This window comes from Anser anser (genome assembly GCF_964211835.1).
Source record: "Anser anser genome assembly, chromosome: 7".
Taxonomy (NCBI): Eukaryota; Metazoa; Chordata; class Aves; order Anseriformes; family Anatidae; genus Anser; species Anser anser.
Genome location: NC_139727.1, coordinates 14,509,472 through 14,537,271, shown reverse-complemented (window position 1 = coordinate 14,537,271; position 27,800 = coordinate 14,509,472). Strand labels below are relative to the sequence as shown.

The following is a 27,800-nucleotide window of genomic DNA, read 5'->3' as shown; positions in this document are numbered from 1 at the left end:
TCTCTCTTCAACCACATGAAAAAGTCCGTTTCCTTTGAGGCAATAAGCTAGGATGATCTCCCCTTAGTTTTCTTAGTGCAGGAGAATTAAAGTTAATGGGGTTTGACCACGTGTGCCATGCAACACTGTGGTTATGTTGGCCAGGAAGCGTTAAGTGAGGGTCAAAGCGCTGTTTACCTTGGAACTCTGACAGCACGGACACCAGGGACTTCCTAAAACATTTCTGAGCTTCCTTACCCATTTTGGCACTAAACATTAGCAGACAGTAGTGAAATCCTAGGTTTTATCCAAAGTCCTTAGTCTCTCTACTCCATCTGCTTTCATGATTCCTACCTTAGTTCAAATAGAGCAGTCTGTTGCTGAACCTTGGCAAACACAGGTAGACTTAATCATGGCAGGCTCCCGTTTTGCTCCTGAGTAGAACACGAAGCATGAAAATAATTGTGGAAGTCTACTGGTTTTACAGGACCTGTTAGGTTTCTCCTCCTGCTCAGTCATGTGTTCCCAGCTTACTGTGGAAAATAAAGAATGCTTAAGGTCTCTTGCATAAAAGAGCCCCAAACAGCTCTCACCATTGCTGCATCTGCTTCTCCTTGAACACTTCAGCCTAGGACAGAGGTACAGCAGAATCTTAGCATTACTACATGATCATGTTTTGAGCAGGTCTGGCCAGCATCATGTTAAACAGCTGGAAAACAGCTTTTAGGCTGCTTTCATGAATGTTCCTGCTATGCGTGAAACATCAGTTGAACAAATAAAGGAATAAATCAGCATTGTTTTCCAACAGCCACAATTTCTTCAGTAGGTGGAGGGTTTATACTGCATGAACTGTTCTGACATTGGGAATTGAGTCACTGCAGGGTCCCTTACAGATAGGCTGTTTCTAGGATATATTTTCATAATGCACAGCACACAGTAACTATAAATAGTAGTTAATGAATCCTTGCACAAAAGGTCCAGAAAACTAGGTTACCGAGTGTTTTGTTTGGGCTTTGCTAGGGATGTTAACAGCTTACTAGAAGTGAGATTTAAACAAGGAAAGGCCTAAGTTCTCCCATTCACTGCCTCCTCCTGTGTACCAGAGAACTCCGTTCACTAGGAAACACAAAACAAAGTCTGTTTTTTGGCACAAGCACAATAATGCTGCATGAAAAAAAAAAGGCTAGCATAGAAAAAAGAATTTAAAAGTTTTAATTAAAAAAAAATTCCAACACTTCCCTAGGAAGCCATACTCTTTTGGGAGATTAAGCATCTGATTTTGACTTTACTCTGAGAAGAACATATAATGAAAATATTTAATGCTACTGCATTTTGAAGTTGCCTTTAGCAGGGTAAATTCAATTTAAGTCTAAAACAGCATCAGGCTCCATGGCAAAACCTGAAGGACAGTTTAGTCATACTTCAAACAGTTTTAAAAGTCTCCTCAAAGTTTAGATAAGCTGTTTCAGTACAGGAATCATAATAGTAAAATAGAAATTACAGAGTGACTGGTTTGTAAATCATAATTCAGGTAACAAAATATCCACTGCGTCCTGCTCAAAGCAGCATTTATTAAAGACAGCATCAAGATAAGTCAATGCATAATGAAACTTTCCCTCCTACAAATATGTAAACAAGTTGACAGCAAGGTATTATTACAATATAAAAAGTAAAGCTTACATTGCATTTTTTAAAGCTACTAACTTCAGTCTCAATGTAGACAGTCTCTGGTCTGTAGCATTCAAAAATATGAGTTCTTGAAAAACGCTGAAGTATTGCCTTTGCGCACACGTGTTTTTGTAGAAAAATACTTTAAAATACCAACTTCCCATTAATAAAACCAACACCAAAATAAAACTCATTTTTTGTTATTAACAATATGTTAAATACATCTAGCACTTACTCCACTGTTCTGCTTAACCAAATTATCTTGTATTCATTTTAAAATTCATTATAATCTGCAAAAAGTATCTTGGATAATATTCAGTTACTTAAACATGGCTAAGCAATTAGCATTAAGTAGCTAATATTGGCAATTACCTTGTAATCAGAGTCCAGCCTAAGTTTATATGCAACTGAGGCCATCAATTTAAACCTCGTCTCAAACTGCGTATTTTAATATGTACAGTAGGCTCTTGCTAAGAAGTCCGAGTCAGTTAAGATATATTTTGGAAATACTCCAAAACTTTACAAGAAATATGTATTCTATTGTAAACTACCTTTAATCCCTATGTAAGTTTTTCTTTAACTATACTAGCATTTGTTGGTAGCAGTCAGGCAATTCTCAGGAAACACTTTGTGAGATTATTTGATGTGAATAGGTAGTTGAAATTCCAAAATCCAAAAGGTTGTTAAATCAAAATTTGATATCTTAACTTTTTTCCAAGAAGTTTACTGGCAAAAGCTAGAGAGATGACCTTAGCAGTTTGTAAGGCAAAAAAAAGTTTGAAAATTCTCTGTACACAAAGTTTAAGATAGTGTAACATTTCAAAACCAGACTAAACTAAATTTAACATGCAGAAATATGTATCATTTGGATGAAGGCTAATTATGCCATTGTGCCCTGTCAAGCATCAGCTGACAATGAACAGCAAGGAAAAGAAAATCTAAGATAACAATAGTGAAGCAGTTTCAGGACGAATTCAAAATCAAATACAAGCTGGGGGACACTTTACAGCACGGTATTAGACAAAAAGAATAGCTAGGAAAACACTGGATGATTTATCACTTAAGACAGTATCTGCAAGAACACATACATTTACATGCAAACAGTAATTAATATGAATAATACTGCCAGCATTCCTAATCCCATCCATATTTCAGGAAAGGGGAGTTTATTTAGCCTGTCACCACTTAATTAGCAAGTTACATTTGTCAGAAGTTACAGCCTTAAGTATGTATCATTGCATAAAGCAACTTACTGACCATGAGCTTTCTAGAGACTAAACTTCTACTCAGATGTCTTCTAGCCTTGGAAGCATGAAAGGAATCCAACCCTAGAAACAGGATCTACATGAACTTGAAACAGAAACTAGAATTCTGAAAGAAGGGCTTTCCCAGCTCTTTCACGCAGGATTCTCACTTGTAAAGCAATGACAATTTTATTGCCATGCTTACTAATTAAAAAACCATTATGAGTTAGCGCAAGATGTGGCACCAAGTGCTCAAGGAGGATGCTCAACTGGAGAATAACATTTAGAGATTCAACTCAGTGTCCAGGTTATTCTAATCTTCAAGGAAGGGCAACATGCAAATACAAAAGCCTGTTTCCTCTAACATCTTATATACCATAACACACAGACAGACTTTTCCTGCTTGGGCGTTTCCTCCATTCAGGGAAGCAGATGAGAATTGCAAACATTTGTGGGGCAGAGGCAATGAACCACACCCTTTTTGAGCACTGCCCTCCACTCCTCGCACCCTAGGAAACAGCTCATTATAAAAGCTAAATCACAAATTGCCATTTTGGTTAGAGGACAGGATTTTTGCACTATACTCATTTGGGAGAGAGCAGGCTTCCTGTCATCTTGCATGAAATGACATCTTTGAGTAAAGCAAAACAAACTTTGGCCTTCTTATCCCATATGGAATGTTGCAACTTCTTACTAAAGCATTTACCTTCCATGGAGATGCTAAAAGCACTGTGCTATCAATATCGTTACATCTGTCCAAGGCTTTACATTTTGCTTGTAAATGCCTACAATCGCAATGCCAATACAGACCAGCTGCATTTTTATCCATAAAATTCAAACCCTGGCCCAAAGAAATCTACAGAAGACTACTTCAAGTTGCAGTCTATATTAACAGGCCATTAAGTGCCCACCAGCAGCAAACCTGCTATGGCTGTAACAGTAAAAAGAAAACACTGCAGCAGACCCTTAAGGAAACGTTTAAAAGAACTGCAGTGGACTTGCAGGTGACTGTCATACAGAGAAAGTTTAAGGATTGGAGTCTGAGATTCGAGGATAGGAGGGACAACACATCATTCTCCTTTACAGAAAATTAACACCATCTCTACCCATGCCAAGTAATAAAAAACTATCTACAAAAAGTGGATTTGTCTTGCCAAAATCCACGGTAAAAAACTAAAATCAGCCTACTTCTCAGAATTACAGAAAATGGAACCAACAGGAACCTCAAAAGGTTATTTTGACAAGTCCCTGCCTTGAATGACATTCCAAAATTAATCTGTGCAAACAGTCATGCCATGGACACTAGGTTATAACATGGCTGAGTAAATGCGCTAGACTTTCAGAAAAAGCTATTTGTATGTAAATATTTTAGTAATAACTTTAGCAATAAAATACTACACTGCCAAATTTAGAATCCACATGATAAGAAATATACACATATACATAATCTAAATATATATATATTTTCTTATAGAAATGTAGAGCAAAACCAAACCAGGGCCTGAATAATCTATCATACGTGCCACCACAACAGTATGACTTATATTACACAGTTGATGGGCTGCTCAGATCCCTGAGGTCTATCACCAGAATTGCTACAAGTTTTATTTACCACAATTTTAACCAAAAACTGACTTAAATCATGTTACATCTTCTCAGCTGAAGGGGGAAGAAAAAAGAAAACAAAACCAAAAAAACAGACAGATAACCCCGCAGCCCTGTAAGACACAGAAAGGCACCTGATTATATTGTTAAGTGTTAGTTGCAATTATCTACAGCATCCTAAGTGTACTTAAGCAATCAAGTTATAAAAAGACCACGAACTACAGAATTGCTGGCATTCAAAAGATAAGTCTAATCTACTTAAGAATTAACTAAAATGACATGTGCAGCTGTAAATCAGTAAGTGCGCAAAACTACCCAGTTTTGCATAAAGTGCTAAACGTACCCCCATTTTGTACCTGTTAGCATTATACAAGTTTGTTAAGCTTGGAAATATGATGTGAGAAGATGATCTTAAGGATATTCCCTGTCTATCTCACATTTCCTTCTCCTTCCCCATATCATCTGCTGTCCTTTAAACTATGCTTTTTAACTACACATAGGTCTTTTCAGGAACTGTAGTTCAGAAGAATATATCAAGTATACCTATCTTTCCATGTAAACTAAAGGACACTATGGGTTCGACTTTCACAAGTTCCAAACACTTACAGCTTCTGCTAATTCACTTGGACTTGTAATTATTTCAGTCTGCTCAGTACCTCTGAAAAAGTCAAGCTGTTTCCTGTTACTCATTTAACTCTTATTTAAGCAGTGATGAAATTCATCCAATACCTTCTCCAGATTAAAGTCTAAACAACAAGCAATTACAGAAAAGCAGAGTAATACATCATCAAATCATTTAGGCTCACAAAACCAAGTCCTACCATATCTATTCATATATATCCATTATATGAATCATACACAGATCTTTAACACTTGAAGTACTGAATTCAAGTTATTATAATACAGCAGTTTGACTTGCAGGCATTGTGCAATAAACTTAAAAGTATACGGTGGGTCTCTTCTTTACTCTGTATTTCAGTGATCCATACCGTATCTGAGGGAAAAAAAAAAACAGAACTTAAAAGAGTTAAGGTCACTTCAGACAGAAATATTTACCTTTCCACTACTCCAATATAATAAGTGTCATTAAGCATGCTTTGGGCACTTCACAGAGTCAGGGAGATAATCTGCCTCTGACTGAATGACAGACATTTTCAAAAGAATTGGGCAAGAAGCTGTTCCCAGAGTTACCCCCCCAAACTTTATGAGATTCCATAGACATTTATCCTGAAGCATCCTTAAGTTTGTGACACACGCAAACACAAAGCTCTTTGAATCCCACATACAAATCTTCTCTTTGTGGGTTACAAGTCAAAGCAGGCCGTATGTCTACGCCAACTAATAATTGTGAATTATCTTCAACCATTAAAACAGCAGATGCTTAATATGCACAATCAAGACACTCTACTGCAGGTGACAACACCATTATCTACACTCCTTTCAAGGTATGCCATTTCTGGAACTTGGGATTGGTGGTGTCAGCATTAAGATTACAAGCATCCCTTTTCCCTTGTGTAGTTAATTTAATTCCTGCATAATTTCATTAAGCACCCCAAACTACAAAAGCTTCAAGCCTAGATACTGTTACCACACACACTTACTTCTCCATTTCACATTCTATAACTCAGTTATCATTGATAAACCCTCTAAGATTAAGATAAAAGTTAAATTCTGACATTATTAAAAATGCCAAGGTACATCTTTAAAAGTAAACTCGACACTTAAGAAAAATCATACTTGCCTCTTTACGGCCTTTAATAGTTTTCACAGATTTCATGCTCTGCGTTCTTCGAAGGCCTCTCTGAGCAAACATTTCATCCTCGGAATGTGTCCCCTCCACCTCTTCATCTGTTTTATCATCTCCAGGATTTTTTTCCGTTGGAATTTTGTAACCTTTAAAAAGCAGTTGTATAAAAACTTGAATAAAAAGTACCTGTAACTTTTCTAAGAAAGCCATACACACATCCATCTAAAGGATACGTCACTCTTCCTGACGCTTCAAACCAACAAGGCATATAGCAATCTGCCAGGAGCAGCACATTCTGCCATTTGTGAGAAACAAGCCAGTTCATTCCATGGGTATGTAATGCAGCAGTCCCTTAACTACAAAAGTTAAACCATCAGTTTGGCACCATATTCTGCTTTACAATGAACTACAAAAAAAACCACTGGTCTTCTTGAGAAGTACTTAAGATTTTTGGCAACACTGCTGTTTGGAGGCTATTCTAGGGAAAAAAAAAAAAAACTTGCAGATGAATGAAAACCCTTCTTCTGATCCCGACTATATTTTATTTTATGTGCGCCCTATAGTTTTCCACAGCCACTACTAAATGTGCTGAATAACACTGATGTCAACACCAAGCATCTGGACAAAAAGAACCTCTTCACTTTCAGTGTAATCTGTTGTAAATTGCCAGAAGAATACCTACTTTTACACTAAAGGCTACTAAATGGGACATTACTCTCCACCAGCCCTATTATGAACCATGAAATTACTGTGTACTTAATTTTAAGTATAGGCAGATGTATTAGATAGATAAACCGCTTTATACCTTTTACAATCTATGTTGCATTTTAAACTTAACTTTATATGTTTACTTGGTTATTCCTTCCTTCGGTGTTTGTTTTACTATCTCATAGCAAAGAACAAACCAGAAGGTTTCCAGCTGCCCAGTTTATTGTCCTCCTCCCTCCTCATTGCCGCTCCCATTAGAAGTTCTATACTGGTTTTCCATTCTCAGAGGACTCCCCCCAAAAGAACAAATTTGCTGATGTATCTTAGCAGGAGCCATGAAGTTTCATGTTTCCTTAGAAGAGTGTTTAGTTTTTGCAATTTGGGATAAATACAAAAGACTCAGTTCAGGGCAAAATCAAAGCAGCCTTCAAAATAAGGAAAAAATTCTGAGTCTCGTGTTATTTCTCACTTAGACATCACTTACACATCTTTTAACTGTGCTTTTTGATTTTGAGTGACCTGTCTTTAACCCCAGAAGAGACATTAAGATAAAAAGTGGCAAGTCTAAAAGCAAAAGTAAGAACATTATGTTCTTCATGATTTACTTCTGAGTTCTATATAAAGTTGATCAATACCAAATAACTTTTCTTCACCCAGCCTCCTCGTCCCTCCTCAAACAAATCCTAATCTTTCATTTCTCCAGTTCTCTGTCCCATAGAATCAAATCCTACTCTTTCACTTTTCAAATTTACTGCCAGAGTTCAGTTTGCGCTTATTAGAAATTAACATATAAAACTAATTTTAGATTAGTATCTTCATACTTGCATGCATACTTTCTGCATACTTGCATACTCTATGCACGTTAAATACCAAACTTCATTTTAGACAGATACAGTGTGAAAGAGTTATTAAGGGTTGCTTAAATCCTGCAAAACTAGGACCAAGGTTATTAACAAACATTTTCACTAGAGGGAGCAAACTGCTTAAAAACGTGCTGGAAAGATCCTTAGGGTCTAAAAGCCAAGACTCCTCATCACAGACATATACAGCTCCCAAATGTAATCTGGTCCCGCTGGCAAGCTCTACTTTCGAAGGCCATTCCAGAACCTACAAGATCGGACACCTAGGGACATCTTTAGACTCTAAACCCAACTTTATTCATAAACAATAACCACTTAATCTTAAAACAATGTTTCTTTAAGCAGGTTCTTTCTTTTCTTTCGGTCATTTCATTTTTTCCTGAACTTAGAATCAAGCTTACCTAGCTCCATTGCTATCCACAGCAGACTTGCCCCTCCTGCCATTCTAGAGACAACCTGTCACTGCCTCCAGCACATTTTCAATTAATCTTTTCTTAAATATGGAAGCTTTCAATCATATCTATTACTTATAGTTATTTACTAGGGATGTTTTCAGTGGCACGAATACTTATCTGTAATTGTAACACCCCATCTGATTCACCAAAATGACACTTGCCTTTTTCACAACAGTCACCCAATGATCAAAGTCCTTCTACAACTGGGTCTTTTCAAATGGCTTGTACAGAAGCCCCTAGCGCACATCACAAAAAAAAAATAACATTCTGCTACATAGCATTTCCAACTCCACCAGTGGTTGTTGTTGTTTTTTTTAATCCCTAATTTAAAGAAGCTTCAAAGAAAACTGGAAAGGTATACACTAGATTTCGGTCCAGGAGTAGAAATAGTTAAAATTGAAGTATCTCTAAGAAAACATTTTGACATGTGAGATTGAATGTCACAGTCACTGACTATTTACACAGTATAACCTGTACTTGAGTAGTTTTTACTGAAAATTGAATTTTCAGCATTTTCAAGTTGCTTCAGAGAAATAACTAATGGTCTGTTGCTGAGGAATAGCTCATGCACAACAGCTGCAGTGACATCATCCCTGACGCAACTCTTGGTGAATTCATGGGCTTTTTCCCTGGCCAGTACTTTACACTGACTTGCACAGGATACCTTCTGGGCTCAATTAGCAATTCAGCACAGAGTCATTTAGGTGGCCATTTATTCCTCAAGAAACACTGAGCTACCATGTGATTCCTGGAATGCCTTGTAGTCCACAGCCACCACTTCTCCCCAAAAGAGAGAGGTGAAAAGAAAGGACAAACTTAGGGGGATGGCCAAAAGAAACTAGAAGAGAGCTATTTCTTTTGTGAAAAATATCAACCACCTTATGTTGTAGCCTCTCCATTTAAGAAGGTAAGGTCGACAGTATTCCACAGAAGTCTCCAAGCAGCACAGGCTCAAGAAAATCTCTGCAAAAGCATGTTGGTCACTGCACACCATCTTTTGAGGGTCAATGTGCATTAGTATGTTACGGCGATTTAATGCCTTCATTATTCATATCACCACATGTGATTTTACATTTTGACCCAACAATGATTGCGGACCTGCTGAATTCATTGCCATTAGTTTTCTCTTCCTATTTATGGAGATTCCATAAATTTTAATGTTTAACTTTTTGTCCATTTGTCACAGAAACACTAATTAATCACTTTTTTTTTTTTTTTTTACTTCCAATTATGCTTTACTTTGGCAAATTATTGTTGCTAACTGACAGAGACAGGAGAAATTACTAAACTTAGTGATTGCGAAAAAAATGCACTGGGGGGACAGGGTGCATCATTTGTTAACATTGCAATATGTCTTGCTCAAGCCAATTCCATTCAAATATTCAAGAAGTCTTTGTGTTGTTTGTTTTTGTTTATTTTTTCCATTTCTAATTGGGTAAATTACTCCTGTTCTTTCTGATTTTTGTCTTCCATGTATTATTTATTATCTGGAAAACAGAATTCCTTTATTTTATTTTAGAGGGATACTTACCTGGAGGTTCATTTGCAGAGGCTCTGGTTTTCTTTTTTGTTTCTGGTAATGTCTGATAGGGCCTCTGTCCTACTGGCTCATCTCCTTGTATAGTAGTCAAATCATGCATACTGAAACTTCTCAGTTTCTCAGTTATCGCACCCTGACTCTGAAATACAACAACAGTATCTTTGAAAACAAAGCAGAGGTTTTAATTTTGATGTTAAAGTTGGCTTGATGACGGTTAAGCCCATGTTTCCTTGTTACACTACAAAATTCACTGAACATAAGCATGCAATAAACTCACATTTGCTTTAAGTATTGCTTTTACCCAAGTTTAACTGTATGTTAATTGTAGAGGAAAAAATTACAGATAAGCTAGCTGTTTCATTACACATGTCTCATTTCACTCCCTTACTCTGAACAAATAAAGGCTTTTTGGGTGAGGGGAAGTGTTTGAAAGAACAAAAACCATCAGAAATGCTCAATTTGCTTCAAACATATTTCTCTAGCAGTGTTAGGTAGCATGACAGTGGCTTTAACACTTCCATTTTAAGAACTGCTGTTGAAGATAAAGATTTCTGATATTTTCTATTTTACTCTCCACAGATTTTATTATGCATAGGAAAAAAAGGGTTAAAAGTACACTCTGAAACAGTAACTCAAGTAACTGAGAAACTGGCAGCACTACAAAAGCTCTAGGTCACAGAAACCTGAAACCACAAACCAAAGAGGTCCTGCCTGGACTACAGGCTAGTAGGCTCTCTTACTGGTGCATCTGTACTGACATAATACTAACCCAACATCCAATACTACATTCAAAGACAGCTTAACACAGTTGAGCATTAGTATTTCTTCTAATCGTTTTTGTTAACATCTTTTCTACATGGGAGATAAAGAAAGTTAAAAGATAAAGGAAGGTCATCAAGCAGCTCTTTCATCTTACATCATATGATCTTATTATAGCATTAAAGATTAATTTAAGCATGTAAGCAACCAAGACAGACACATTACTTATTATCATGTTAAAACAACATTTAATTCTTGGGCATATGAAGCCCAAAAAAAATTTCACAATTTCAGAGGACGGTTGACCAACCTGTGCGTGAATCCCATCTTGAGCAAGATTTTATTTTGTTCTTGCAAATCAAGATTTTGAGTAGAAATCCTCATTTGAGTGTTATGTTCGGTATCAGTACCATGTATTTGGATACAATTCCATACACCTTTCTCAGCAACAGCATAAAGCAGTTCTTGCACCACTGACCCCAACCATTTGTTCCCACTCTCGTGCCAACAACTGTTTGCAGATGGTAGGCCAGTATGTTAAATTATTTCATGTTAAAAATAACCATGTAAAGTGAAGAGAGCGCAGCGATACTCCTCAAATTAGCATGGCCACCAAAGCTTAGGGGAGAGGCAGAAGGGGGTAAGGATGTGGCTGAAACCTGATATTCATTTTCTAACAACTACTCACGAGTACAACACGTAAAACTAAGTGCCCTACACATGCAAGAATAATGTAATTTCATTCTTACAACACCATTCATACCCCACAATTAAACAATAAAAGAAAGGGGCTTTTATAAGGGAAGCAGAAGCCTTTGCTTTTCTCGCTCTTCCTACTGACAGTTCTCAAGAACACAGCTACAGCTTGCCTTTAAGTTAAAATGCACCACTGCAGAGTCTGTATACGCTGTAGGGTCTGTGTATAAATTACACACTCTATTTTTATTTCCTAAAAGGTCTTATTTAAGGCAGGTGTGTCACTACAACAGGAATTCTGCCCTTCCACTGCTCCAGTTCTAGTGTCAGGAAGTATTTGCACAGTAAACTGACTCACAAACCAGCTGTGTTTGAGGGCTGACAGGCAGCTGCAAGGACTCTAGAGAAATGGAGAGAAACAGAGAGACAGGGCTGCTTCTTTTGACAGCAACAACAGCCTTCAGTATCTGCTATAACACACAAGCCAGTTGACCAGCGTGTCCATTGCCTGACCAGATGCAACTCGGCTCCAGCATCAATCACTGAACATTGATGAAGGCATGAAATGAACCCAGTCAGTTCTCAGCAGAATCCATATGAATTCAGCACAACTCCGCTCACTTTAAATCTGGCCAGAATCTACTGTAACATCACGACAAAGTCTTGATTTGGCTCTGAGCAGAAGTATAGGAAGACACACTTGCTTAAAAGTTGCACTGTGAGTTCACTCATCATGCCACGTACTACAAGACAAACATTTTGAAATTGTATAGGGTAATGCAATTAAGATTATAGTAATTAACATGCTAAGAAGAATTCAAATTACAAGCCTGTATCTCTTATTCTGCATTGGGGAGACAGAGGACTAGATCCTAACTGTGAACATTTGACCTTATTTTTCAGTGCGTATTTGGATACAGAATTGTGTTTTTCAAAGTGGAAAAAAGGTCAAACAACATGCCCTAAAATAACAATGAGCAAGCATTAAGAACTTTGGAAGGGTAACAGGGAAAAATAAGAGATGCAACAGAAGTGCCTGAGTTACAGGAGGAATGGGGGCTGCACAACCACCACTGTGCTGCAGTCACGCTCACAGTATGCCATCTTCAGCAGATACTTCCTACAGCCCCACCAGACTCCTTCTGCCAGGAAGCAGTTTCCATCTCACCCCCAGGAAGGTCCAATCCAGCCAAATCAAGATCAGTTTGATATCACCATACAGACAAAGAGGACAAATTTCAAAGGGAGAGGGTGGGGGTGTGTGCACTGTTGTGCTATGTTCTTTATTTTTAAGTTTTTTGGACTGTTGTGCCGTGTTCTTTATTAAATGTTGATACAGATCTTAAGTTTTAAGAAGATTCTTACTCCCTGCATGAACAAAATAAACATTCACGTTTAGAATTTTATTATGCTAAGACCTTTGAGATCTTGCTTAGACAGTTCAGATAATTACTGGCCACAGCAGTTCAGTTACACGTGGGGAATCTCCTGCCTCCAGTGCTCACTTTTACAGCTTTTTTATTTTTGAAGAGATGAACTGTGAAGTTTGCGTAGACTTAAAATGCAGGTCTTAAAAATAAGTCTGCTTATTCACCAGTATTTCCTTAAACATATTAAGCCTTCTTCAGAGACCGCATTCATTACCAGTGATACATCTGAAGCACAAATTAAAGTTGTAATGGGTTTCTAAATCTAATTTTTGATAAAGATAACCTACTAAAGGGACCGCTTTCTGAGACGACTTGGATTCTAGCAAGCTGTTAGTATGTAGTTACAGCAGCTGACCCCCATCTATGACATGCCCTTCTCAACTTTGCTATTAGGCATGTATTTTTATAATCTATATACTTAACCCAGGGAAGTTGCTGTAAACAGACACCACACAGTATGTCTGCCTCGGGGACTATTTTTTCTTGTTTAAATTGGACTTGTGCTCCGTCAGTGGTCAGGATTGCTGAACAAAGCTGCTTGGCTTCATGGGACAAGTGCTGAATGGCCTCTGCATTCACAGAGGTTCCTGGAGCGCCGTGGCTGCAAAGCCGTGGTGTGCAGCACCCACATTCCCAGCTGTTCTCTCCCCACTCCAGTCTGGGCTGACAGGGAGGTACTTCTGTTCCCTCTCAACCTGCAGAGGGACTACTGGCCCACGACTGACCTCTGCAGTGTGCCAGGGAGTCCCAGCAGGGAGGAGGGATGAAAGCAGTATCGCTGGAGAGCGGAGCTAATAGTGATACTGGCTGCATGCCACAGCTGGCTGCAGGGTACCTTCCTCTGTCATGCACTACGCAGGAAGGAGGGGAAGCTTGAGCAAGGGTATTAGAATAGCATTAAAACAGCAGAGAGGTAGCAGATTGAGGATGACTAACAGTCACACAGAAATACAGCCATCAAAATAAGAATTATTTTCAAATAGTTTACACATGAACAGTATTTGTGTGACCTTTTTAGGAAGTACAGTGTGTTTCAGAGCATAATGAGTAGCCATCCTGCTGGTGGCGATAGAAAAAACAGTGTTCCCTAGTAGCTTGCAAAGTCAGAATTTATGTGTTGGCAGAAATTGCAGTGTACAGTTAAGTTGCATCTCTGAAGATCTGGAAAGCAGATGCATCAAAATACAAGACATATTGGTGGAACTGAGCATTGTGACAATTTCCAAAAACCCCTATAAAACTGAGCTGTTGGCGCTCCAACAGCTTTCATATCATTAAATGCATCTTGTTGCTGATTCTTTCATACCTAAATTTTTTCTTAATTAGCACACTGTAAAAAGTTAGCCTAGAGTGTGCTTCATCTTTAAGTACCCTGAAATTTGTATTTTTCAAAGATTTTTATTCTAAAATTAACATGACAGTAACACAATTTACTTTTCTAATGTATGCTATTTAGCTGGTTTTGAAACACTGAATTTCAACTGGTGTAGATTAACCAATACATTAAGGAAAAAGTAGCTTTACGATCAAATTGTGTTGTCTGGACACAAATTTTATGTGAACAGGGGCTAACTAGCAGCAGCTAAAAATATCAGTATAGGAATGTAAAGTCTAAGCCACAGCTCCTGCCAATTACATTTCAACTTTACAGCTGAGCACTCTTGAATCTATGTCAAATTTCAGTAGACTGACCTGTCTGCTTCAGCTTTCCCTACATAGCCAACTAGCCTTTCAATGCTAATCCCATTTTCCTTTGTCAGCCCTTGGAGAAGCTACTCTTTCCCACTTTTGTTCTTGAAAATATTCCAGATTTTCTAAGCGATTTTACTGAAGTCCAGGCAAATTTACTCAAGTCAGAGTATATAGAGATCCTAGCATCATTTACTTGAACACTTCAGTGAGCAGAAGTTTTCTTTGGACCTCTTCTCGTCTTTAACCTCCTACATTCTCTACTCCTAATTTGAGATCCAATGTGTCAGAATAAGCATGCTTGTTCTATTAAAAAAAGTGATGATGAATGTGTCTCCTTCCCATCAAAACTGATCCCACTAATAGCATTCCATTCCTGAAACACTATAGCATGCTCCACCAGCTCATGCTGAAAGGATAATCTTTTCACCTGCTGGAGGCAGCAGTCAGCTCTTGAAAAACAGTGAACAAAAATCAAGAACACGTGCATTGTCTCCATTTGCTTGCATGGAGCAGTCACTCTCAGCTTTTTGGAATGAGAAACTGAAGAGAGGTTTAACATGCCAAAATAAAGATTTTCAGAGAGTCTCTTCTTTCAGTGTTTAAATCATGTCTATTTTAGGTCTCTGGTATTGTAGTAGTTTTTTTGCCCAAGCATCTCATCTGCACCGAAATAATTCTGTACAAATATTCATGAGTGTGTTAAGCAAGTTTTAAGAAAATAGAGCAGGCATCCTGCCAGTCACAGCTGAATAGCTAAAAAATCCAAACATGGATGACATTTAGGCAAAAGTTATTCATGCTTCAGAAGAAACTGGGAGGAGATATTTGCATTATTTATTTTACGGTGTATCTGTAGCACTATAAGAATTAACAAGGACATATTCAACCTTAGCCAGACAGACAGACATGGTGAAAACATAGAGCGTAAGTATCATTACAGTACACATCATAGTAAGTTATGATTGCTGTTTGGCAGAGAATTTACCTTTTTAGCATTTTAAATAGCATAGTTCTTAAATTTTCCCCAGAGTACTTTGAGGTTGGTTTTTTTGTTGTTATTTTTGTTTATTTGCTTTTAAATAACCTACTTTCACTCTGGATACTTTCATTCCTCTAGAGGTATACTCTATTTCATTCTACATTACTTCATGCCTCAAGGTAACGCTACGAATTTGAATAACAAAAAAAGGAGCCAGCAATCAAATTGAACCCAGGCTCATTGTGCCCATATTTTAAAACTATGTTTTTTTAAACTACCATTCACATACATCTTTAAAAAGAGAGAAAGTGAATAAAGAAGATATTGGGACTTTCTCCAAACCTTTTTAAGATAGTATTTGAAAATGCATTTTTTAAAATTGAGTTTGATTTATTAACTAAGTTTACATATGAGCACAGAAATTTAAGTTAAATGCTAGCTGCATTTCCTTAACTGTCACAGCTTGGGATCTCTACAGTGCTTTCTGCTATCTACTAACAGTTTTAAGTCCTGTTACTACAAACACAGCAGTTCCATTTATTCACTAGAGGAAATTAATCCTGATAGTCTCAAGACTATCATTTAGCTAGGATATACACATCTTACTTTCCACACTTTTGTGTTTTGTTTTAATTGAGTATTAGGTAGGATACCCAAACGCTTCTATGATTCTATGATATACATTGCCAAAAAATCATCATGCTCATCTTCTACTCCCTGCTGTTGGGCCACAAGTTGCTCAGAAGCTTACTTAAGCACTTATTTTGTTCTCCTAGACCCAGAACCCTTTCAAATTCAACTGAATGTTCTGAGTTTTGTACAAACTTGAATCTGTAACAATCACGGTTTACTTCATGACTTAATGGAAATGAGACAACAAAGCAAGAGTATGCTAAACAGTAATATGCAAGTTTATGCTTAGTGCATTAATTTACTAATTCAATCAGCTAGTTGCAAACAAGTTAATTGTGTCAAAATAACTTCTGTGGTAGTAATCTATCATGCCTTATTTCATATATGCAGTTACCTCAAGTTGATTGGAGAAAAACAGCAGAAAGAAGCCAGAAATCCTTTAAACAGTTTGTTTATCAACAAGAAAGCACAATGGAGACAGAAAAGAAACAGTGGTCATCTTTACCAAAAGCCTGCATAGAAAATTACTGTAATTCAGAAGATAGCATGCAACCTGATCCCCATCATTGAAAAAATCACTACAAACCATCTTAGACATAGTATGAGAACTACAGTGCTGCAGCCCTTACATTGTGTTCCAGGTTTTCAACACATTTGCAGAATTCGTCTTTTTATTCAGGAATGGCAAATCCTCGGTACCGCCACACTGTTCAATAAGTATATCAAGGACAGAAGCAATTAATGTAAGCAGAAGGTTACCTTTACAGCTGCTGTCACTGCAGCAGTTGCTGCCAAATTCAACCCTTGCCTTCCAAAATTCACCATGGTCTCATAGCCTCTTTCTTTGGCTTGTACGATGTACTCATCAATCTCCTAAAGCAAAACATACTTAAGTATTAAAGGGCTGTGCATATAGGAGGCATATTACCCACACAGTATTATTTTTCATCAATATGGGAATACAGAAGAGACCCTCGAAGAAATATTTAATGGAACAATTACTTTTGCCTTTGCATACTAATCTTTCATTCACTTACACTCTCTCATCCTAAAAAGGATTAAGTCTAATCAAACAAGAAGGTAAAACATTACTTTTGTCCAACTCAGAAACATTGCAGCTATGTAACAAGTTTCTTGCAGAGAGTAAGCTTAAATTGCCAGACAAATGTTGTTCAAGAAGAAAAAAAACATGCTTCAGAGGCCAGAACTTTGACACAGTTAAGTATCAAGGACAATACAGGCATGACACTTCTCCCTAGCTGTGGTTAATGCCTGGAGTTAGAGATAAAAACTTCAATGCAGTTCACAATAGCTAGCAATCTACAGAGAAAAATCCATTTAGCTTATGAAGTTAGAAACTGTTTACAATTCAACCTTCATACGGTCAAGATGACATTATCGTTCAAATCAGTAGCAATTGTGTCAGCTACCTGTTTTACCTAATATTGGTCAAGCCCTGCACTAACCCTTTATTAATAAATACTACGTTCTGTACTGTGAGGTTTATCAGCAGTAGTGTTCACACCTTTGCTAACTGATCTTTCTACACACACAAATACAATACTGAAAAAGAACTATGCAGATTTGTCATACTTTAGCTAAAGGTAACTATCCTGTAGTCATTCTCTGTTAGGGTATTTTCTGTTGCAGATTGGTCCTCCCTTACACTTCAGTGAAAAGTCTCTCATTGCATCCTTTCACTTTGCATACCAAAAGTCACCAACATCATTCATCCTGGGAAATTACGTTACTTGGGTATGCTAGAAAAAAATGGTGATATGAAGAGCTGTTGCTAAAACTGTACTCATGCTTCTGCATAGGGAGTACTGCACACGCTCTTCCAGTAGAAATATTTAACTGCATCACTTCCACTCAACTGGGCTCCCCAGTGTGCACTGTGTAGATCAGGGAACACTATGTTGTTGTCTCATGTCAATAGAAAGTCACAGACTATCTGCTCATGCAAGTTAAACAGAGGCATATATATGGACATTCATATGCACTTTTCTAGTCCAAGTTCACGCTGCCCTGCAAGCCAGTAACACACTGATCTTTTATCTAGCAATGGTTAGCATTTCAGTATATGGTATTTCCATATTAGGCATTAAAAATATGAGAAGCTACTTCTTACCCTTTCTTTAGAAGAAAGAAGAGGGTGCAGAAATTTTCTGTAGATTAAACTCGCCCCTCTAGTATACGGGGAAAGAAGCCAAATAACAAAAGCTATCTTCAGTTCATAATACAGTGGAAACCTAAAGGCAAGCCAAAAGTTGAATGAAATCAACACCAGGAATAAGATGACGTACTAAATAAATCAACAACAAAAAATCTCTTCAAAAAACAATTATATATTAATATAAAGGATTCTTCACATACACTAAGTTATATTAAATAAATTAAAAAAGTTAGACCTATGGATTTAGTTTATGAAATATACTGTCATCTGCAAAACATGGAAAAATATCTACTCTGTTTATGATTGTGTAATGCAAAGCAATCATAGTCTATACTTCTAAGAGTTTCCTTCCCCTCCTCAGCTTCTTCAGCAAAGGTAGAAATTCTGTAGTCACTACTTCAAGCAACAGCATGCAGCAAGCTTGGAAACAGATGTTAATTCTTCATACACACTCTGAAATCTTCTACCGAGGAAAAAAAAGCTATCTACAAGTATGACTTCTTTATAAAGTTACATCAGTATAAATCAAAGAACATATGAAACAAATATAGTTACATCCAGAGTTCATAAAAAGCAGGCTCTTACCAAGAGACTGTTAAGTCTGTTATTGTCTCAGTAACTGTATAAAGAGCAAACACAATCCAATACATCATCCAGCGAACCTGAAAATTAAAACACTATCATCAGTAAGAGTTTTTATTTCACCTTTACATAGAATACACCATGCACTTTACAGTCCATTGGTTCAAAGATGTCAAAGCAAGAATTTCAACAGCGTCTTGGTCTGCATCAAGTTGGTTTCAAGAGAAATCACAGAAAGATCCTACGGGTTTTCTGTTCCTAAGAACTGGTGGCAGCATTAATGATCTGAATGAAATGCCTGGATCTCCAGGGTCACAGCCTCACCCAGGACAGCTTCACAGATTTGATTCTGCTGCTAGAAAGCTTTAATGATGACAACAAAACATTGTGAAGAGTCAGTAGATTATCACAAGCATCAAGTGCAACTCCCAGTGTAGCACTAAAGCATATTTCACTCTTCAACATTCATCCATATGTTTCTAGAACACACATTAAAAAAAAACACCAGTGTCAGTAACTCAGATAGCCCTTGCTTTCACTGTACCACATCCATTACCCAGCTAATTCAGCTATATTTTGAAATTACATTCTACATGTGTGTTTGCCATTATGGTGCTGACACTGGAACAAGGCAAGACAAAAGTATTTTCATGGAACTTTAATTCTATTCACATGCCAAGAACCACAAAGTTCTTGTTAACAAAAGAATTTAAACGTGAAGTATTAAGATGCTTAGATGTGTTGTTTTTTTTTTTTTAATTTGTTGGGGGGTGCTTTTTTTTTTTTTATAAAGACTATACATCACTGTTCCAAAATCAAACAATGCACTTAAAAACAGAATTAAAACTTGTATTTTATTAGCCAGTTGATTAAATCTCTTTTCTTGAACATTTGTTCATATCTTGTTTTCTAAACTGACTACATATTTCAGAATAAATATTATAGTAGTTCTGTGCATTTGTCTTTTCTAAAATATCAATGACCCAAAAAAATGTGTTTCCAAAATAGATCTGTGCAAAGCACCACCATCTATTCAGTTTTTACTAACTGAACGCCCACACGTTCTTTAAATTCTGTTATCTATGCTTAAAACAAATGAAAAAGGAAGCAAAAAGGAAAAAGAAAAGAAAAGTAACTCCTACAAACAGATGCAGTAACTTTCTTTTGCTATATACAGATTGCTAACTCTTCTCATATACCCACAAAGCATTAACCACTACATTTGTGGGATACTAATTCAAGTCTTAAATTCATGTTACCCTCTTTCAAAGGGAGAAATATACAGTTTCCCCACAGAGGATATGGGTCAGATTTAAGCTATACTTCTAAAGCTTTTTTTGTGTGTGGTGAACTTAAGTCCAAACCTAACACTACACTCCTGCTTATTTCATAGCTGTGTATTAAGATTTAAAACTACTTCCTTTGTCACAGGACCCACTTATATTAAGTAGTTTTCTGCATTTCAATTTGAAAAGAAACTCAGTCATGTGATGACATTCTTCATTTCAATCTCTCAGAGGATTTAGATATTTCAGGCTTGAATAAGCTAAGACAAAAGTACACAACAGCTGAAGTCATCTCTGACAGGCCATGTGACACTTAGACTGGTGACCCTCCCATGAACCTGAGTCAACACCTGAAATAAAAATAAAGTTAACATCCACCATTGCCCCATCACCTTAAACATGCAAAACTGCATGTTTAAAATGCCCTGAAATACTGACCTTTTTCGAAATGGTCTACCCAAGGTATTAAATCTTTGATCTATTTATCCAATTACGAACAACACCAGAAGCGGAGTTTCTCTGGGGATGCTACAAACAGTAATAAACACAGCAGAAGGGCACGTGACATCTGCCAGGAGTCCTGCTGATGTCTGGGCACAGACTCTCAAAAACACAGGGCAAATCATATTCTAGTACAACTAGTGTATTAGGTAACAAAAGTATCCCTGACAGGTGAACCCAAGTGATTTACAGTGGTTTTCATACCAGAAAAATTAGGGGAAAAAAAAAAAACACAGAAGAAGGTCGCTGTAAATATTTTGACACTGCCCAGAAGACCATCAGCTGCTCTACTCTGAAAGACAAAGTTAAAGAAGCTTTCATCAGGTTTTGCTTTTTATGTTAAAAGGGTGATTACAGATTTGTTTTGCTGGGTGTTTTTTCTATCAAGTGTTAAGCTCATCTTTGTTGGCTTTGGCTGAATCACAGTCTTTCAAGTCAGGATTTTGAAGCCAAAAATTGAGAAGACTGGATGGTAGACTTCTAAACTACGTTTCAGATGCTTATTACAGGCACTTTGGTGTAATACAGTGAAAAGATTCCTCAAAGATTTTAGTTGACTCCATTAAACCAGGGTAATTAAAAGAACAAATAAATTTTCTCAAAGGAGCAAATCCTAATTTCTAGAACTAAAAGTACATACATGTCTTCTAAATTATCAAAAATTGAAGCAATAAAAGCTCAATTTTTAAGAAATTTCTGTGAACATTTTGCTGCATTATGACAGCAAATATATATATGTATACACACACACACATCACATCAAGATTCCTTTTCTTTGTTGTTGTTGTTAACTGGTGGAAGTAGTGGCTAAATCCAAAATTTCACCCTGTTATAAAGCTCTTGCAATCCTGTAAACAAAAACAGATGGTCCTGAGCCACACATAGCCCTGGAAAGGAAGCTGGGCTTGGGCCAGAACATAACTGGCAGCTGAGCTGTGCCATTTGGAAGGCTGCAGTAACCTATACTCTCTCCAAAGAAAATGATCCAGCTGGGAAGACGAGACATCGATCAGTCTAAGATCTATCAGGACACTTAACCTAACCTGCAATGCTGTGGTAATTCACTGAGCAATCACTGTCACTCCCTGCCTATGAAAAAGTCACAGTATTACACTAAAAAATAAAGAGCGCTTAGAAACAATGTGATGCTTTTCATTCATCTCAGTCCCATGAATATTTTGTATGCAACTGCAGACGCAGGGACTGGTCAAAGACCACAGGTCACTGGAAAGTATTGTTTTCAAATTGGATGAAAATACACAGTTGGAAAAATACAGTTCCTGGTCCTACTAGCAGTCTTGTTGAAACAACAGACATCTCAAAAAAATAAAAGCTAAGTCACAGCTAACTGTTCTGACTATTTGAGTCAGAATCTCAGCATTCTAGGGACATTGAATTTTTTGAAAATGTATTGTTAGAGTCAACACAAACCTCAAAGTGATAGCTTGTATTAGAGTTCAAAACTGGTATCCTCTACTAACCCTGTAAATCCCTTTTGAGGGATCAGGGAGGAAAACAGGATTTTAAGCTCTCTGCATTTATACACTTTCCTGGCAGGGTAAAGCAAACACAATACAGATGAAATTCTCTTCTTATTTCCACTGATTTTTCCCTCTCAGAAGCTTACCTGTGGCAGACAGTAGCCCTGCGTGCACAAATAAGGTCTAATCAGCTTGCACACAAAAAAAAAAAAACAGAATTATGTATGAACACGATGCTCACTTCAGAGCCTTGATGGAGTGGCCTGGCTAAATGCAAGAAATACAAGAGGAGGAACAACATCTACTGCATTCTGCTACTGCACCAAGTACAGAGCAGCAACATTATGTCCCCAGACAGCAGCATTAGGTCACAGCTGTAACTGTCAAATTAATATAACCGATGGCACTGCCTCCCTGTCCTAAGTCAAGGAGCCGAGTTAAAAACGGAGAGAAAAAAAAAAGGTTCAGGTAAGAATACAGGTTAGTAGCTGAATCAAATTAATAAGTAACAAAGTGACCAAAGCTTGCAACTGCATGCCATTCTTGTGCTAATCATCATTGTTCACATCCGAAAGTACCCAATTTAACAAATTAATTCTGACCTGCGTAAGTATCTTTCCCCATCTCACTCTTCTGTTTGTTCTGCTTCTTTCCTCCACATTATCTTATCTAAATCTTTGAAGAACGATGGATTAACCAGGGCCACCCTTTCCTCAGATGGATTTTGAACCTCTTGTTGACTTTTATGCAATGACAGTTAAAATGCTGCCACTGTTCACATCATCAATGAGAATCGAATCTGTAATTGCTTATTCCACAGGTGTTGGCAGAATTAGGAAGCTTCCCCTTTCGCTGCCCAAAATTGCATTATTTGGGGCATTCCACTGAAATACAGCTAACACTAAGGTTTATGTTTTAAAAACCTCCTCTAAAATTGTTATATATGAGAAATCTGAGAAACGATTAACCATTATCATAGGGAATTAGAACCATCTTCTTTGGCATTCCAAACAGAAATCACAGGACTACCATCACACTCACACAGGTTTTATATCTAATACTGAGACAGTCGAATTCACCTTTCATATATTCTATTGCACTGCATAATGAAAATGTCACTGCTATATTTAATTAAGCAATTAAAAGGAATGTGACTTACATATTCCTTCACATTTTTTGTCTTCACAGCTTTGTACGAATAATATGCAGGATACAGCATCCCAAACACCAGCCTATTGGAAAATAAAGAGTTTTCAGAATTTGTTATACCATATATAGCAAACTAGTGACAATGCATTGTTACTGTAAACTAACCAACTTTGAAAAAAACTCACATACTTTGAAATAAAAATCAGTGTTACAGGTTCCTTGGAAGTTTAGCAATATACAGGAATAAAAGCAATACCAAAAGAAAAGATCGTATGACCCCATAGACAGCAGTTTTCTAGGACTGCCTCTAGCAGATAATGCAAAACTAGTAGCTCTTCTGGTTTTGCTGCAAGCAAAACCAGTCCTGCAGTCCTGTCCATACCAAAAAATTGCTTCCATCTTAGCAGTGCAACCACACCTGAAAATCCTCTAACCATTATCATAGAGAATTAGAACCATCTTTTATCAGATAACAGGAGATTCTTCAAAAACCATCGTAACACAACAAGAAGAGTTAAGCAAATTCAGCTCCTTTTGCTAAAACACTGCAAAACCAAACACAGAAATGGAGGCACGTGGGAATTAATCCAACTTTTCTGAGACAGCCAATTTCTGCTATAATTCATCAAACATAAGGTGCAGGGAGCAGGGTGAGAGGGTGCCAACCAATCCATAGTGAGAGCAGAATCAGAAAAAAAGATCTGCTCTAACAAACGTTTGTTACAATACAGCATTTTCTAGGAAAAACTATCATGGTCACAGACCAGTGGCACTGTTCTTCATGATAAATGCAACAGCTGTGGTTGCTGCCTCCTTGCAGGAGGTCTAGACTTTTATTTCACCAGCCTGCTACACTTTGTAAAGTCAGGCAACTGCCTGCCCTTAGTTCCAACTGGCCTAAAGCAGCAGTCACAGAGAAGTCTGGCTACATCTCTGCACTAGCACTTACAAACCGCTCAGCATGGTTATGTGGGAGAAATTGACACATCTCAGGATCGCCAGAGATCTTCCCCAAAAGTTCACAACTCTTAAGTAATTAATAGAGCTAAGTGTAGGAAGATGCATCATGTAGTATTCTAAAGACGACTCCACCTGGGGAAGATGCAGCACACAAGATTTGAACTCATATCGTCAACGTTTACCAAAGTAAATAATCAACTAAAATTTAAGGTTTCATAGATGTGGCAGGTAGCTTTAAATAAGTGGTTCTACCTGTGCAACCACCGCATAACACTGCACGATGCTAGCAAGCTTTGTGTTTCAGCCCTAAAGAAACTCTAAAAAAATTCTAGCCCAATTTAAGTATTTTTAGAAAATTCTAAAGAGACTCTCTGTAGAAGAGCCTGCATCTTCTACAAGATGTTAATTATAAATACTGCCATGTAGTATACAAGACATCGGAGTACGCTTGAGAGTTGCAGTCTGATATACCCCATCTTCCAATCTCCTCTCTGATGCATAGGCAGAAGTCTTCTGCTTGGTCGGAACTCTATTTCAAATACTAAAATAATCCCCAACAGTTAAAATACAGTACTTTAAATTAAAAAATAAAAAAAAAGTGTAGAATTATTAACAGCAAAGGCGAGATACTTTCTTCAACATCAGATATACCAGGGTAAGAAACACATACCTGTTAACTTACAGAAGAAAATCTATCGTTGGGGTAGGGGGGGCTATTACTAGAGCTCCTAATATTAAGCTTCAAGTGCCACAAGTGAAAGAGGGAGGAGAAAGTTATGGAAGAATAATTGCAGGACTCTTTCTGTTGGAAAGGACCTTGTGAAGTCATCTGGTCCAATTTTCTGCTTAAACCACGGCTGACATCAGATTTGGACCAGGCTACTCAGGGCTTTATCTGGTTAGGTGGTGGCAACTTCCAAAGAAAGGTTTCACAGCCTCCCTAGACAACCTGCTCCAACACTTAATGGGCCTTTCAGCGCAAACTGTTTGCATAACATCTATTTAGACCCCCCCCCGTTTCAGTTTATGATCATCGTCATTTTCCCGTGTAGTAGGAAGGGATGGTATACTGCAGATCACTTAAGACAACACTAATACGAAAGGGCATAACCAGAGCATCAGGGTGATAGTTGGCCATCTGGACCTGGACGCTCAGAATTTCACAGTCTGCGCTAAACAGAAGATGGATCCTGAAGCTCTTTAACAAGAACAGGCTAAGCTGCTATGCCACTGCAGGTGACCTTACCTACACATTTCAGATGTTGAAATGCCTCTTGGAAAAAGCCCAGACTATTTGAATTCCAGTTCAGCACAACCTGTTAAAGTCTACCTAAATACAACTCTACTTTAATCCAAACACCTTTCATCCTATGGGCAAGAAAAGCAACCGTCAAAAAACCCTGAACGGTTTTATTTCTGCTGACTAGGAGATCTTGACACCACCAGTCAAAAACCTCACCTCACCCAAACAACATGAGACCTGGAAACAGAAGTGGCATTATTAGATCCAACAACCTTAATTTGGATGAACTTCTGTAGACAAGAGCTCTTCCTCTTCTTTGTCCCTGGGTAATACCCTGTTCAGTAACACATCAGCTGTAATGCCTCTCACCTTCCCTTCTTCTGGCTCAAACTATAACCTTTAAGTATCAGACATAAGGAAAGCTTTATTAAATAATACAACAGAGAGTTTATAGCCATGGAAATGCCTTTGAACGGAAAAGACAGAAAAGGTTCCTGAATGTCATCCTAACTGCCAGATGCCATAATTATATGCCAGCAGTTACTGGTCATTTAAGTACGTCTCCCAGATTCTCAAAACCAGTCCAAAGCTATTTATATAGCTACTGGAAGACTGCACATGTAAATTTCTTCCTACGAAGCATACGAAAGAAACCCTTTGAACCTTTTTCTTAACAGATTTTGGTCTATAGTTTTCAATTCACTCTACTGTCAGGTAATGCTTTTTAAATAAAAGCTTAGTTTTATTTTTAAATTTAAACAGCAATTTTCCCGATTTGACATCCTATAAAATCTGCTAGAAGCCCATATTAGGATAAAGTGGATTTTTTTTGCTAAGCTAGCAGTAAGCTAAGCTAAAGACAACCTCATGTTAAAAGAGAATTGTAACTAGCATGAGACAAATACGATAGAAATAGCTAGTTTTTCCCAGCTAGCAAATCTTGGTCTTACTGAAACCTGGTCAAATCAGAAAAATCCCAATTGCTTCCTACTTCACATGTAAGTGACTTGCTCATGCCTGGGAACATTACAGACATCACAGTGAAGATTTCAAATGGAACGATGTTTATTATTTGGGAAGTGTACTTATTTTCACTATAAAAAAAGGGGGAACAAATTAAAAAACATTAAGGCATCATCTGAAATAATAATAAACTTCCAGTAGTCAATGTCACATTGATTCATGGCTCCACTCAGATCCTGTGAGCTAGTAAATTAAGGCAGGAAAGCCAGCAAGGTTACCAACTTTTACTATTCACTTCAAAAAAATTCTTCTGAAATTCGTTTTTAAAACCAAAGAACAAAAAACTTTGTAACACAATATGCTGTCACTTCCTAGTGTTCAATGCTGCCATAAAATGGAAGCATTAGAACTTGTCTGTTGATGGAGGAAAACCAGAGTTTTCATCTCTCTCCTCCTCTCCCCAAAAAGTGGGTGGATAAGACTAACAATGAAAGACATCAGCACGTTTAGCTGGTAATAACAGAAACCAGTACGGTGAAGGTTTTATCTCTTCCCTAGAGCTGACACTGAGCACGGCATGACTCCTCTGTCAACTCTGGCATCATTACCTCCTTCACACGAAGTCACCCAGTCTCAGTTAAAGCTACCAGGCACGTTAACAGTGAAAAAGCCCTCTCATCACCACGGAGCACGGCTGAATGTCAGCAAATTCAGATTTACCCTCAACCTATAAATCACAGATCAGTACAGAGGCAGGAGTAGGAGAGCTCACTGCAGCTGACCGAAGACAGAGGCAGAAACACACAGAGCAGCCGCAGGGAGCCTAAGCACAATCGGCGTCAGTGACAAAGCTACAACAGCAAGGCATTTTCTAATACTTCTGCTTCCATTGATTCCCCTAAAAATCTCAAAGTTGTTAGCAGCACCTCCTGCTACATGTTATAAAGATATTGTGATACATGTTATAAAGCCCCTCCTCTGCTGTTTTATGGTGACTTCATGACATACTTTAAGGACATGCCCAACTATCCCAAGGCTTTTCAAATTTAAAAGCTTAAGTGCTATTTTTAAAATGCACTTTGTATTTCACAGTGTATATTAGCACGCTGCACTAATACAGCAGATAAGAACAAAGCCAGCTTCCACAGATGGAAACAGATTTCAGCTGAGCGTGATGTCATTTGCTGTATTTCACCAGCAGATATATGGATAATCCTGCTTACCAATGTAATTTCCCTGCCAGTTGTACGCCTAGCTATTTCAGGTTTCCAGCTGTACTCAGCAGCTAGGGGAGTATTCCTTTTTTGGTACAGCCACCTCCTTTACAGACATTTTGCTCATTTAAAGAGACACGTTTCTCAAATATACCAGGAGATTAAAATCAAAACAAGGCAAAACTAGTAATAAACCCTTGAAACCTGAGAATGATGCATTGCATACCCATACGGTTGCATAAGACAGTAG

The 27,800-nt window shown here is 37.7% G+C and overlaps 1 protein-coding gene across 2 annotated transcripts in view; it reads right to left on the bottom strand.

The window, feature by feature from the left end:
* Positions 1-1,521: 1,521 nt before the first annotated feature.
* Positions 1,522-27,800, bottom strand: part of REEP3 (receptor accessory protein 3) — a 39,374-nt gene continuing 13,095 nt past the window's right edge. For both annotated transcript variants that reach the window (XM_083843953.1, XM_083843954.1), the window contains exons 2-8: positions 23,181-23,253; positions 18,757-18,833; positions 18,127-18,247; positions 16,755-16,868; positions 9,798-9,945; positions 6,238-6,389; positions 1,522-5,490 (exon numbers count right to left, since the gene is read on the bottom strand). In XM_083843953.1, the coding sequence (XP_083700079.1) occupies positions 5,434-5,490; positions 6,238-6,389; positions 9,798-9,945; positions 16,755-16,868; positions 18,127-18,247; positions 18,757-18,833; positions 23,181-23,253 (742 nt within the window). In that variant the 3' untranslated portion in view covers positions 1,522-5,433. The remainder of the gene's footprint in view (positions 5,491-6,237; positions 6,390-9,797; positions 9,946-16,754; positions 16,869-18,126; positions 18,248-18,756; positions 18,834-23,180; positions 23,254-27,800) is intronic.